Source organism: Adiantum capillus-veneris, chromosome 17 (assembly GCF_014529385.1).
Source record: "Adiantum capillus-veneris isolate H3 chromosome 17, ASM1452938v2, whole genome shotgun sequence".
Lineage (NCBI taxonomy): Eukaryota > Viridiplantae > Streptophyta > Polypodiopsida > Polypodiales > Pteridaceae > Adiantum > Adiantum capillus-veneris.
In genome coordinates, this window is record NC_140947.1 from 87,981,246 (window position 1) to 87,996,165 (window position 14,920).

At 48.1% G+C, this 14,920-nt stretch overlaps 1 protein-coding gene across 3 annotated transcripts in view; it reads right to left on the minus strand.

Moving 5' to 3' along the window:
• LOC147437658 (C2 domain-containing protein At1g53590-like) overlaps window positions 1-14,920 on the minus strand; it is a 109,096-nt gene that overhangs the window by 3,074 nt on the left and 91,102 nt on the right. For 2 of the 3 annotated variants that reach the window (XM_086487155.1, XM_086487153.1), the window contains exons 4-8: window positions 13,806-13,901; window positions 13,600-13,731; window positions 13,371-13,523; window positions 13,231-13,272; window positions 536-614 (exon numbers count right to left, since the gene is read on the minus strand). In XM_086487155.1, the coding sequence (XP_086343281.1) occupies window positions 536-614; window positions 13,231-13,272; window positions 13,371-13,523; window positions 13,600-13,731; window positions 13,806-13,850 (451 nt within the window). In that variant the 5' untranslated portion in view covers window positions 13,851-13,901. The remainder of the gene's footprint in view (window positions 1-535; window positions 615-13,230; window positions 13,273-13,370; window positions 13,524-13,599; window positions 13,732-13,805; window positions 13,902-14,920) is intronic. The other variant, XM_086487154.1, reaches the window with a different exon arrangement.

Sequence of the window (14,920 nt, forward strand, 5' to 3'; positions counted from 1 at the left end):
ATCTAGCCTTGAATCTTGGTGTTTGGTCTGCAAGGTAGTGGTTGCAGATTTTGAAGGAGAATTTTGCAGAATAACTCGACATGTACATGACTGGCGGGGTTCTTGCATGGAATCTGTTAATGGTTACTAGGCCTATGTTCTTTCTTGACAGCTGGAGACAAGCTTGAATCTCTTGAGTGGAGAGTGGTCAGGCTGTCAAAGTCAGGTTTCCAAGATCATTGCCAGTGTTTACAATGAATCATCCTTGTAACACATAATAAACTGAGCATCTTCATCATCTCTGGCTTGTGATAACAAGATATACAAATACACTAGCATAATTTTTTGTCCTCTACTATGTAGTTTTGCCTTGTTTTACAGCTGTGATGGATCTTGTTTAGCTAAAGACAATTGTTAATAGTAAGTACCCTGAGTTAGTCAGTCTAAGCAAGACAAATAATTAGTACTAGCTGAGTAGGTACTCTCGACTAGTTAGTAGTAAATGCTGCTTACAAACTTTGCTAGTTGCTTACACAATAAGGTAGAAGAATTATACCTAGCATCAACGAATCAGGGGTCTCTGAAGTAGCGAAGCAGCTTGCAAACTTTTTGAGATCTAAAACAAGCATATTTGGCTGCACCAATTTTAAATCCAAGTTACAAACAAGAAACTGTCAGAACAAAACCCTTTAGTCTTGGGCTGGGCTAAGCACTCTTTCAAAAGACCCACCAAAACAAACATTTTAAGACGAGACAAAATTGGAAACGTGAATTATGTCTAATGAAAAAACCATCAGAAAGCTTAGTCGTGTATAACCAAGGATAATGAACCGTATGGCTATCCATCATATTTTCAATTTTTCCTATCTGCAATTGATATTTTAGCTTTTGCACATGAAATTTTAATCTTGTTGACTTTAAAAATAGTCTTAAAACAGTATCGCACTAAAAATCTGGAGTCTACTCATTCAATATCAACAAGAGAAAGAGGGAATGAATGATATTTTTTGTTCGCACAAGATTCTCCAAGGAATGAGAGTCACCTTGTGGACTTCACTCTAAGTCTGTATGTAAACCTCCACTTTGTATCAGACGATATGATTACCCATGAGCATGATGTATCCAGCATGAGCCACTGTAGGAAGAATCTATGTCGTTCTTTCTATTGTGGGTTCTCCTGGAGATTGAGCCTGGTAGATTCAAAGGGATACCAGCAGACAACAGGATATGCCGCTTATGCCAGCTAGAGCCAGAGACAGAGCTACATTACATATGTCATTGCACAGTATACTATGAGATTTGGGGCCGTTTCCACTGCTTATTCAGAGAGGGTTTCAGTCCTTTCTCTAGGGTCATGAGTTATGAGGATCTGAGATGTCTTGGGCTATATCTACTTGAGTTACACAGATATAGAGACACTTTACTAGGGAGAGCTAGAGAGAGACAGTCCCAGAGACGAATTATAGATTTCTTTTCACTAGATATGGGACAACCAGAGGAGCAGCCATCACTGCAGAGCTCGGCCCACACTCATTCGACCACTACCGGCACTCTCATCGACCGAGCACTGGAGCTACGGACATCTAGACGGCCACGATTGAGGAGAGGGGCTACACAGCATCGACGGAGACTACAGAAAAGGATTCGAGCCATACTCTCTCGACATCCACCACAGATGAGGATGGATTCTAGTAGTAGTAGTATTTTTCTTCTAGTCTTTTTGTACCCAGACATGGTATCAGATTTACAATTTTGTAACAGTTTGGTCTCATAGGTCATTTTGGCCTTTTGAAGACGTTAGTATAACATTTCATTTCATTTCTCTCTCTCTCTCTACCACTACCAGATCCACCACAACCATGTCCGGCTGCAAGCACCTTCTTTACCACTGAGATGGTAAAGGAGGCCATTGGCAGGATGAAGACCAGACAGGCACAGGATCATGAGGGTTTGGTAGCAGAGCACATTATACATGCTGGGGATTTGTTGGCAGAGATGCTTGCACGGTTATTCAACCGTGTCATGTGTGAGGGCTTTCCTGAGTCTTGGAGATTATCTACTATTGTACCTATCTTCAAGACAGGAGACCCCACAGTGCCGGGGAATTACCGTACTATCATGGTAGGACACACATTGGCACGGTTGTATGCATCCATCCTTGAACATAGGCTGAGCAGTTGGGCAGAGATTATGGGCATACGGGCACCTGGGCAGGTTGGTTTCAGGAGGGGTTTCTCCACACTAGATCATGTCTTTACAGTCAAAGCTATCATTGAGGAGGGTCGAGCACATGGTAGACGGATTTATTGCAGCTTTGTAGACTTCCGCAAAGCTTTTGACACAATACCGAGGGCCAGATTGATGCGCCGACTTATGGAATTGGGGGTACCCACAGAGCTGATATGGGGGATTATGGCATTGTACAGTTCAGTGATGGGTCATGTACGCACATCAAAGGGGATATCTGACATAGTTCACTCCACTATCGGAGAGAAACAGGGATGCCCATTGTCCTCTACTTTATTTGGTACGTATGTTGATGAGGTCTCTGATTATATTAACAGAGGAGGAGATAGAGGTGCTCAGCTTGCGGGGACATGGACTATTATTGTATGCTGACGATATCGTGTTGATTTCAAACTCACCAGAGGGTATGCAGACACATTTGGACGCATTGCATAGTTTTGCAGCAGATAGTGGATTGTCTGTCAACCTTGAACCTTGGTAAAACCAAGGTCATGGTATTTAATACCACGCCACAGTGGGTTAGGAGATCAGCACCTACATTCACATATGGGCAGGACAGTATGGAGTACACTGATGCATACACATATCTTGGGGTGGTCTTTAGTGGACCGAGGTTCACACTGAAAGGGGCAGCAGACACTAGATTGACTCGTGCCTATGCAGCCCTAGGCGGTTTGGAGAGGATTTGTTCGCAGGTTCAGTTCCAAGAACTTCGAACAAAGCTCTGGCTTTTCGACACTTTGGTCGCTCCAGTTATGCACTACGGGGTTCATGTTTGGGGACCGTCTGCTGACAGTGTTGGATGGAGTAATATGGAGAGACCCTTGATACTTATGATTTCTAGGCTGATTAGAGCCAAGGCCTCAGTTCCACATGACATCATACGAGCGGAGCTGGTTGCCCCACCTATGGAGGTTGAGACACTCACCAGATCAGTATCATTTGTACACAGCTTATGGGACCCCACTAGGGACAGGTATGCTAGACTTGCTCTTGAGTCATCCAGACAGTTGGCATTGCAGGGAGATACATCATGTTGGTATGCACAGATGAGCTCATGGTTTCAGAGGCATGGTTTCAGCATGGACAGGCTGCCCCCTTTCCAATATTCTCTTGATGCACCATCTTTGGCTCTTACACGGATGGAGAGTGCTAGACTCATTCGGCAGGATCTTATCCAGCTTGATAGCAAGAGGACATGGATAGAGCCATCATGGGAGTTGGGTACGAAGAGGGCTTTCTATAGAGAGCATCTTCTCCAACTCACGACAGATGGATTTATCACACGGCCCAACTACATGGACACACATCTATCTCATGGGTTACGATGTGCCATAGGCCAGATTCGCACATATTCACACCAGCTTGGGATTGAGACACGTAGATTCAGAGGCATACCAGCAGACAGTAGGATTTGTCAGTTATGCCATACAGAGCCAGAGACAGAGTTTCACTACATATGTCACTGCACAGTCTACTATGAGATACGGGGACGCTTTCATTGTTTATTCAGAGATGGTTTTGACTCGTTAGATAGAGTCATGAGACATCAGGATCAAAGGTGTCTCGGATTATTTCTACTTGAGATATAGAGACATAGAGACGCTTTATTGAGAGGGCGAAGACAGAGACAGTCCCAAAGACGCATCTCAGATTTCTTCAGTCTGAGTACCAAAGAGGCAGAGGGGACACCACCATCACAGAGCTCGGTTCCCACCCATACACACACCAGCAGTACTCTCATTGACCGAGCTATAGAGTTGGGGAGATCGAGACCACTGCGACTGAGGAGGGGAGCCACGCAGCACCGGCGGAGATTGCGACAGAGGATCCACAAGATTCTAGCACGACACCCTGAGTGTTGACCAAGATAGGCTCCATGCCATTGCTTTATTATATCATGGTGACACTTATCCCCACTTTGTACCTTTGTGGCATGATACCATTGCTCAGATGTTAATATATCATTTCATTTCTCTCTCTCTCTCTCTCTCTCTCTCTCTCTCTCTCTCTCTCTCTCTCTCTCTCTCTCTCTCTCTCTCTCTCTCTCTCTCTCTCTCTCTTTTGGAAAAGTCAGGGCTGTATATTACTGAGCACAATATAATCCCCAGCGGATGCCAAAATAGCCTATCACGTGGGGTGTACAAGCTGAATGTAAGGGTGAGAGCCACTATAGTGACAACTCGACTAAAACAATCTCATGGTGGTCTGTGTGATGAGTGGAGGAGAAACCACTGAGGGGGGGCATAATGCCATGTAATCTGGCCACCTGTAAGTGTGAAGAAGAGTGGGGATCGGGCCCAACGCCGAAGGAAGGCGAAGCGACGAGCCTCGGCTGCTCGAGATGTACCTGAGGAAGAATCCCATTGCCAAAAATCTCTCTCTCTCTCTCTCTCTCTCTCTCTCTCTCTCTCTCTCTCTCTCTCTCTCTCTCTCTCTCTCTCTCTCTCTATGTGTGGCAGCGACAGAGGCATACCCACACACTCAGCCTAGTCAGAGACGTCGTTCTGGGCACATGCCTCAAAACAGCTGGTAAACAACTCGTATGATAAGGAGTGTCGACAGAGGAGAGCTCAGATCCAGCGGGAGCTTGCATTGGGAGTGATCACCTATAGACAGTCTCATAGTGCTACACGACGACTGGTACGACGGAAGAAGCGAGCTTTCTTGGTCCAGATGGAGCAGGATTTATATCAGCTCTTCCTTAGTAGAGATTCAAGAGAGGCTTGGCGTCTATTCCATGAGCCGTCTCCCCCACCAGTGATTACTTCTACGGAGATATGGGGGCACTATGCAACATAATTATACATTGTACCTGGACAGCCACCACTATCAGATCCACCACAGCCATGTCCGGCTACGAGCACCTTCTTTACCATTGAGATGGTAAAGGAGGCCATTGACAGGATGAAGACCAGACGGGCACAGGATCATTAGGGTTTGGTAGCAGAGCACATTATACATGCTGGGGATTTGTTGGCAGAGATGCTTGCACGGTTATTCAACAGTGTCATGTGTGAGGGCTTTCCTGAGTCTTGGAGATTATCTACTATTGTACCTATCTTCAAGACAGGAGACCCCACAGTGCCGGGGAATTACCATACTATCATGGTAGGACACCCATTGGCACGGTTGTATGCATCCATCCTTGAACATAGGCTGAGCAGTTGGGCAGAGATTATGGGCATACGGGCACCTGGGCAGGTTGGTTTCAGGAGGGGTTTCTCCACACTAGATCATGTCTTTACACTCAAAGCTATCATTGAGGAGGGTCGAGCACATGGTAGACGGATTTATTGCAGCTTTGTAGACTTCCGCAAAGCTTTTGACACAATACCGAGGGCCAGATTGATGTGCAGACTTATGGAATTGGGGGTACCCACAGAGCTGATATATGGGGGATTATGGCATCGTACAGTTCAATGATGGGTCATGTACGCACATCAGAGGGGATATCTGACATAGTTCACTCCACTATCAGAGTGAAACAGGGATGCCCATTGTCCTCTACTTTATTTGGTACGTATGTTGATGAGGTCTCTAATTATATTGACAGAGGAGGAGATAGAGGTGCTCAGCTTGCGGGGACATGGATCCCTCTGTTATTGTATGCTGACGATATCGTGTTGATATCAGACTCACCAGAGGGTATGCAGACACATTTGGACGCATTGCATAGTTTTGCAGCGGATAGTGGATTGTCTGTCAACCTTGGTAAAACCAAGGTCATGGTATTTAATACCAAGCCACAATGGGTTAGGAGATCAACACCTACATTCACATATGGGCAGGACAGTATGGAGTACACTGATGCATACACATATCTTGGGGTGGTCTTTAGTGGACCGAGGTTCACACTGAAAGGGGCAGAGGACACTAGATTTACTCGTGCCTATGCAGCACTAGGCAGTTTAGAGAGGATTTGTTCGCATGTTCAGTTCCAGGAACCTCGAACAAAGCTTTGGCTCTTCGACACTTTGGTCGCTTCAGTTATGCACTACGGGGTTCAGGTTTGGGGACCATCTGTTGACAGTGCTGGAAGGAGTAATATGGAGAGGCCCTTGGTATCTATGATTTCTAGGTTGATTAGAGCCAAGACCTCAGTTTCACATGACATCATACGAGTGGAGCTGGCTGCCCCACCTATGAAGATTGAGGCAGTTACCAGATCAGTATCATTTGTACACAACTTATGGAACACCACCAGGGACAGATATGCTAGGCTTGCTCTTGAGTCATCTAGACAGCTGGCATTACAGGGAGAAACATCATGTTGGTATGCACACATGAGTTCATGGTTTCTGAGGCATAGACAAGCTGCCCCCTTTCCAGTATTCTCTTGATGCTCCATCTTTGGCTCTTACACGGATGGAGATTACTAGACTCATTCGGCAGGATCTTATCCAGCTTGATACCAGGAGGACATGGATAGAGCCATCACAGGAGTTGGGTACGAAGAGGGCTTTCTATAGAGAGCATCTTCTCCAACTCACGACAGACGGATTTGTCACACGGCCCAGCTACATGGACACACATCTATCTCATGGGTTACGATGTGCCATAGGCCAGATACGCACATCTTCACACCAGCTTGGGATCGAGACAGATAGATTCAGAGGCATACCAGCAGACAAGAGGATATGTCAGTTATGCCATGCAGAGCTAGAGACGGAGTTTCACTTCATATGTCACTGCACAGTCTACTATGAGATTCAAGGACGCTTTCACTGTTTATTCAGAGATGGTTTTGACTCATTAGATAGAGTCATGAGATATCAGGATCAGAGATGTCTCAGATTTATTTCTACTTGAATTTCATTTCATCTCTCTCTCTCTCTCTCTCTCTCTCTCTCTCTCTCTCTCTCTCTCTCTCTCTCTCTCTCTCTCTCTCTCTCTCTCTCTCTCTCTCTCTCTCTCTCTCAGTTTCATTCTATCTTGTTTTGGTCCATTGCACAATCTCTCATGAAGTAAAAGGGGGCTCTCTCTCCCCTTCAATAAAAGAAACCTTGGGCACGAACTGAGCACTCATCTTGAGCATCCACAGTTCCATTTTTCCATTATTGGAAACCTTACCACCACATGCATCACAAGTTCACGTTCCACCACACATGCCTCCCTCATGCACATTTGAGGTGGGACAGCAACGGCACCGTGAATATCTATCCCCTTGCCTTTCCTCATAAGCATACGACATTCTCAACAAAAGTCGTGGCTCTAAGAATGGCAACACCAATAAGTTTTCTCCTCCAAACCTGGCCTGAAAATTGGGGCTTATTTAGCAGATAATAAAGAGCATGATGTTCAGTAATATTTGTGAAGTGCATACCTAATAAATAATGGCAAAATTTTCGCAATGCATAAACAATAGCTAATCCAATATTGTCTCGTGAAGAGTTCTGCAACCTCGCTGCTGCTACGCATCCCCCCCGCCTGCTCTCGGTATTGCCCAGCTCCCTCGCCCTCCCTCCTTGCTTGCGCGTGGCGCCGCGCGCTGCCCCTTCCTCGCCCCACCTCAGCTTGCTGCCGTGTAGCCTCGCGTTGCATTGCCCCCCACGTGCTGCTCGTCTTCCACCCCCCTCGCGCTCTCCTGTCCATACCCCCCTGCCCCCACCTCCCTATCCCTTCGTGCTGCCCGCCCTTGCTCTCTCTCGCCAGCACTCCCACCTGCACGCTGCTTTTGCTACATCCCGCCATCTCCGAGCCCCTTTAAAAACCCCCAAAATTTCTCCTATCCCCCTCCCCCCCGCACACACACATTCCCACACACATGCACATTCTCATTTTGCCTCGCTCTGTCCGTCTCACTCGCCCCACACCCCCCTCCAAGGTTCTTGCAGGCTGAGGGTCTCTCTTCGTCTTCGAGTACCTGCCACGACCCCCCCCCCCCCCCCCAATCTTTCACCTGCAGCAGCAGACACAGATGGAGGCTCAAGCTCCGCCACAGAAGGACTCTGATGAAGCCCCCTCACCCCGCTGAGCCCACCATTCGACTTGCTCTCACACCGACAGAGAAAGCGAGCCTAGCCGCAGAGGTGGAACGCCTTCAGGCGACTTCTGTCATCTACAAGATTCTCGGCACCAGACCAAGTAGAGGAGAGCTGTGTGATCTTCTCCAGGCCCGTCTTAGGTGGACAAGATCTTGGATGTTCAGTTCCTCGGAGGCGGCTACTATTAGATAGAGTTTGGGACTTCCGAGCTGGCATGCAAGGTCATCGCGATGAGCCCCTTGGCCATCCGAGCAATTTGAGCCCACTTTCGACAGTGGAGGCATGGTTTTGATCCAGCTATAGATGTTCTGGTAAAAGAAGCAGACCTTCCCATCTCCGTCTGCTTACCTGGTTTGAGAAGGGAGTACCTGCCACTCTTGTCCAAGATAGGCTCAGAGATTGGGACTATCCTGGAGACACCTCGCATGACAACCTTTGTAGCTGCCAAGGCAGTCGACATCCCTTCAGTATGTGTTCTGGTTCGGGATACCCACACTCTCCCGAAGGTCATCCTTCTACCTCGGGTGAGTGGGGGTTGGTTCCGTTAGAGCGTGGAGTATTCAAGCCTCCCGAATCAGTGCTTCATTTGCAGACAGATTGGCCATTTGGCAAAGGCCTGTCCTCGCAGGAGACCTCGACCCACAACGCATGCGCAGCCTCCCAAGGCTGAGCAAGCCTACCAGCCGGACACAAGACGCACAGGCTGGTATCTCGCTGAGACTAATGACCAGATAGCTGACGATTGGCAGTAGGTGCATGGCCGCCGCCGACAGGGGAGGCCCCTCCCCATCGCTCCCCCCGGTGGCCGACCTGCTGCAACCCAGTAGCACTGCGTTCCGACTGGGAACCTTTTTGACCCCCTTCAGCAAGACCCACCAGAGGAGGCCCCGTCCACTTCAGTTCCTCCTCCACCCCCTCCTCCCTCAGACGCTACCGCTCCTCCCCCTCCCCCACCTCCACCTTTGCCTCCCGTCTCTCCTCTCTCCTCGTTGGGGCCCACAGCCTCATCTCCTGTGACGCAGGGGACTGGACATGCGTCTGCTACGAGGCGATCTCTTGGTAGTGCTTTCGCTACAAGCCGTGTGGCTCGAGAGGGACAACCCCACTTGAGGCCGCCTTGTTTGGTGCAACCTTCTCCTTTTGCAGCAGTCTCTAGCGGTTTGACTAGATTTGACATTCGCAGACGCTAGGACTTCTTCGACTATAGTTTCACTCGGTTTCTAGGTGACTCTTCTCTTGACGTGGAGGAGGCTTGCTTTCGAGTCCATGTCCTCTTTCTTGCAGCTAGAGGCATTGAGGCTTTGGACACAGCGGTGGGTTTTCCCTTCCCGTTGTGCGGTAGGGATCTCACAGAGTGGACCCAGCACACAGTCCTTGACTGGCTCTAGACTCAAGCTACTGAGTTCTCACACCACACAAGGAACTTAGGGGTGACGGATCTGGTGCAGACACTTTGACCTCTTGCCAAGTTCAGCGTGATGCCTCCGGATGCAGTGGGTTGCAGGCACATTGTGGTGCATTTGTTTGCTGACACTCAAAGCCCTCCTTGTTATGTTTTTGTACATGAGGATTCTTGGACAAAGGATGCAGCCCTTCGAGCTGCATGCTCAGCTTGGGCCTGGGCGGGACAGTCACTTCTTTCGTGCCTGTCTAGAGGTCGTTCGGATGCGGATTACTCCCCATCCAAACCAGCCTCAAAGATAGCGAGGTTGGTTGCTGTGGCAGCAACTGTTTTCTCACATGGACTCCATGAGGATCATCTCATGGAACGTGCAGGGACTAGGAGGGCCCCACTTTCAGCGTCAGAGGGGTCGGCTGCATCACGAGCTTCAGAGATGCCTTGTGGGTGGTGAGATTGACATTCTTATGCTACAGGAGCATCATCTTTGTGAGAGTCGCATTAGACGGTGTGGTTAGATTTTGCATGGTCGTTATGAGACGTTTTGGTCATTTGCATTTGGACCTGGAGGTATCCAGGGTGGGGTATGTATGACTATTGCGAATTCTTTGCAGTAGGCCATTGTGGACAGAGGGATATTGTGCCAGGCAGGGCTCTTTGCAGTAGGCCATTGTGGACAGAGGGATTATTGTGTCAGGCAGGGCTCAGTGGATTACTATGCAGGTTCAGGGTTGGCTCATGGGCTTCCTAAACATCTACGCGCCCAATGCGGCGAGTGGCAAATGCACGTGCAGAGTCTTGGTCCCATATTGTAGAGTCTCTGCCACAGGCAGAGCAATGGTGCATTGGGGGTGACTTCAACGTGCTCGAGGACCCCTCTGACAGAATTGGAGGTAGCCATACTATTGTGCATGGAGTTGAATTGGCAGCTTGGGAGAGGTTATATGACTCTGCGGGTTTCAGATGTGTGGTAGCATTCTAGCTTTGTGAGGCCTCCAGACAGCCTAGCCTTTTCTCGTTCGAACCACAGAGTGGGAGGAGTGAGTCTATCTTGGATAGATCGCTTCTATAGTGAACATTTTTGTGACTTGGGTGGGTTAGTTGGCATTCGGGTTGGGACTTCGTTTTCGGACCATGCACCAATGATCCTCACAGTGACAGATAGACAGAGGCGGGGGAGCGGGAGCACGTTCCTTCGCATCCCTGAGAGGGTCTTGCTGGACTCTGCGCTCAAAGCAAGTGGTGGCTCGTGGCTCTTTGAACAGAGGGCTTAGACTTGCAGGACTCTCCTGCTGACAGAGTGGCCTCTGGACTTGCTCAGCTTAGTTGGGTTTTTCTCCAGGAGTCTATGGCCCGCCTGGCTAAAGCGAGAGAGGAGCAGCAACGTCTCAAACAGGGTGTTGCTTCCTTGTAGAGGATACAGGAGCAGCATCCAGACAGTCCTTGGTTGGAACAGCAATTGCAGCAGGCTCGCCAAGAGCTTGCCAGCACAGAGGAGCGGCACCAGGAGTTTGCTTTTCATCGACAGGCATCTTACTGGACCCCAAGTGGGTGACAGAGTGATAGGGGATTTGTTTGAGACAGTGGGGCCCCGACATGCGCATGCCAAGGTCAGCCAGTCGAGGAGGCCTGACGGGTCAATTGCTTCAGAGCCAAAGGACATGCGTGCAGTTGCCACCGACTTTTACCGTGACCTGATGTGTACAGAGCCTTAGTCAGAGCGTCAGGATGCATGCAAAGAGCAGGTGTGGGCATAGATGCCTTGTCTTGTGACTGAGGAGATGCGCCAGAGGCTCGAGCTGCCTCTCTAGTTAGAGGAGTTCCACACGACCCTCAGAGCACTTCCCCGTGGTAGCTGTCTAGGTTAGGATGGTTTGACTCCCAGCTTTTTCTTAGAGCACTGGGACTTGCTTGGCCTAAATCTCTGCAGCGCTTTTCACTACATCCTACACACAGGAGAGATGCCTAACAGCATGAGTGAGGGCCTGATTTACCTCATTCCCAAGGAGGGTGGCTCCTTGGATGAGATTTGATAGTGGCGGCCCATCACCATCCTCAACTCAGCCTAGAAAATTCTCGCCAAGGCTCTGAATTTGAGGATTTAGCCACTTTTAGAGAGCATCATACATGAGACACAGACAGGTTTTGTCAAGGAGCGTAGTATCCTTGACAACATCTTCACTTTCTGGGAGGCATCTGCCCTCGCATGCCTCCGTGGTGAGGATCTGGAGATACTTCTTCTCAATTTTGAGAAGGCTTATGATAGAGTTGATTGGGACTTTTTAAAGGGCACTCTACGCAGGATGGGCTTCTCAAATGCATTCAGCTCTCTACAAACAGACACATAGTCAGGTACTTTTGTCAGGTGGTAGAGGAAATCGCTTCATGCTCACACATTCGGTCACACAGAGCTGCTCTCTAGCCCCCTTCCTCTTTCTGTTCTATGCTGAGGCGATGAGCAGGTTTCTGGTTTCATAGCAAGTTGGTCTAAGTGGCTTAGCGCTTCCTATTCGGGGAGATGAGCTATTGGATGTTGAGTTTGCAGACGACTCAGCCTTGTACTTGGAGGGGCTAGGAGGCCAACCTTGACAGGAGTAAGCAAGATCTTGAGACCTTTTGTTGTGCATCAGGCGCACTGATCAACTAGAGAGAGACAGTGGCTTACTCGGTTGGTAGTGCTCCTACGCTTGATTGGCTGCCAGGTGAGGGTTTCAGATGGATTCCCCCAGGTCCTGCAGTTCGGTACTTGGGCTGTCAAGTTGGCTTGGCTTGTTTCCTGAGCACCAGATTGCTCCCCTCCGCATGTCCATCAGGAGGAAGTTGTTACATTGGAGTTTTGCACGACTTTCTCTGGCAGGCAGAGTGGTAGTGGCCAACCAGGTGTTGTTGGCTACTATGTGGTACATCACTTCTTGTTAAATCTTTTTGAGTTCCTGCATCAGCCAGGTAGAGAGGCTGATCAGGAACTTCGTGTCACTCAGATAGCCCGGGCCAAAAGAGATCCTTTTCACTACTTTCGGATGTCTCTTCCACAATCGCTACGCTTCTCGTTCACCATTCGAGACATCTCTCAACAAACCCTGGAGTTGTTTTTTGGTGTTGCTCATTGCCTTGACCCTTTTCTTCATGGTCTGAGTACAGAATTCTACTATGTACATTATCTTCTTTGTGGGTTCTCCCACATCCTGAGGTATTCCACCAGTAAAATATGTAATACAAAAAAAAAGTTGGGTGTGCACGTGCTCATGGGCACAGCAGCTTAGTTCAAATTACCCGATTGAAGTTGGCAAATAATGTAGGATGTAATATACGCTCTCCTGTGGAAAGGAATGAAAAAATGCAAGCAAGACCGCTCATTGTATCAAGTATAATGACAAGTGGAGGAAAACAAGAGTAGGTGGCTACACACATCCATATAGATGAAGTAGCTGTGCAGTTGGTTACAAACTGCAGAAATGTTCTTCTCGTGTTTCATGTATTCAATTCACTCAGCATATTCCTTGCAATGCTACCTAAGGATAACAATACATAGGTGGAATTTTGATCTATACTAAAGATACAAATGAATGCAGACTGTCTAAAGATTTAAACACTTGTGTTTTACACTAATCGATTTACCTCCACCAAAGATTGCTCGAAAACATCTGCCACCATTCTCTCCTGGGAAAAAAGATCAAACTTGATAATTACATGTTTTCTATAAACCATATAAATATAAGTTTCTTTGACAAAATATGAGCAGCTGATAAGCTATTTACCATCCACCCTGCAATCAAAGGAAGTTCAGAGACATCCACTCCATGAGTAGAGAGCGGACGAGCATTCATTTGAACATAAGGAGCATTTTCAAAGCATAATCGAAGACGACTAATAAAAGGCCAGCTCTTTGAGAATTTTACTCCAACACGAACCTATCAAATCAGAAAATTCCTAAGAGATCACAATCATGACGCAGAACTTGTTTTGAGAGATGATGTTTTTTCTTACCTTTCCCTCAATGTGCAATCTGGAGATATGTATATTGGTTGTAATACCAAGCCCAACACTCTTTGCAATTTGCACACTTAAAATAGCAATCATATCTTCAGCTGCTGCAAAGTCCAAGAAAAAATCCATAACCTGCACCAACAAGGAAAAATGATTTCCAAAAGCAAGCAGAAGGACTACTTGTAGGCATGGAAAGAACTATTAACCAGATGATCGTCTCCAGAAAGGCGTTCAAGTGTGCGGACGCCCATAAACTTTGGTGGTTCTCGCCCCAAGTCAAGCTGTTGCAGTGTGGCTTTCTTCTGAAAAGCGGTATGAGGTCGCATGAGTTTTTCAGCTTGTGAAACTCTCGATTATGATGATGATGAGTATGTAGGGTAGCTTACATACCGAGTCACTATAGGTACCCTCATTTATTTTTATTTTTATGTTCCTCAGACATTGTCCTAGCGTCACACATGGATGTAACCTTTTGGTCTCATAGTCATTTTGGCCTTTTGAAGATGTTAATATAACATACTCTCTCTCTCTCTCTCTCTCTCTCTCTCTCTCTCTCTCTCTCTCTCTTCGCCCCGCCCCCACGCTGCCCCCCCCCCCCCCCCCCCCCCCCCCCCCCACCCCCCCGCCTCCCCCCTCGCACTGTCCTCTCTCGCTACTCCCTCGCGCTGCCCCCCTTGCCAAACCCCCTCGTGCTGCCCCCCCGCCCAGCCAACCCCACTGCCTCTGTATTTTCTGCAGCCAGACCCGTTGCTCTGCTTTGCTTTGCATCCCCCCCCCCCCCCCCCCCCCCCCGGGCAGGTACAAGTCCAATCTGCAACAAGGTTTTTGAATTCACACTGCATGGAATTTTCCAGCAATTTTCAAAGATTTCAAAAATTTTCAAAAATTCTCAAAGTTTGCAAGCAAAAAATCAGAAATACAGAAAACTCAGATTGCAGACTTTTTTGCAGAAATTGCAAGGGTATGCAAAATGTATGCTTGATGCGGGAGACAATGTATGCATAGTGTGGAAACATATGAGCGCATAGTGGCTCTCGTTTTCCTGGCGGCGATCAAGCATGAGGAAGCAGAGTGATAAGACCGACCCCTTAGAGGATGCCATTCAAAAGTGCAAAGAGGAAATGACGGAGACCATTACCAAGATGAACCGCAACCTATTGGGCAGAATAAAAAAGCTCGAAGGACAGGGGTTGATCCAAGAAAGCAAGATAAATGCACTAGAAGATCGTGTGACAGCTCAGGATGAAGAGATTGCGTCACTCAAGAAGGATCTTGCCAAAGCACGATCAAGAAACACACTGGAAGAGGGCGAATTGCAACC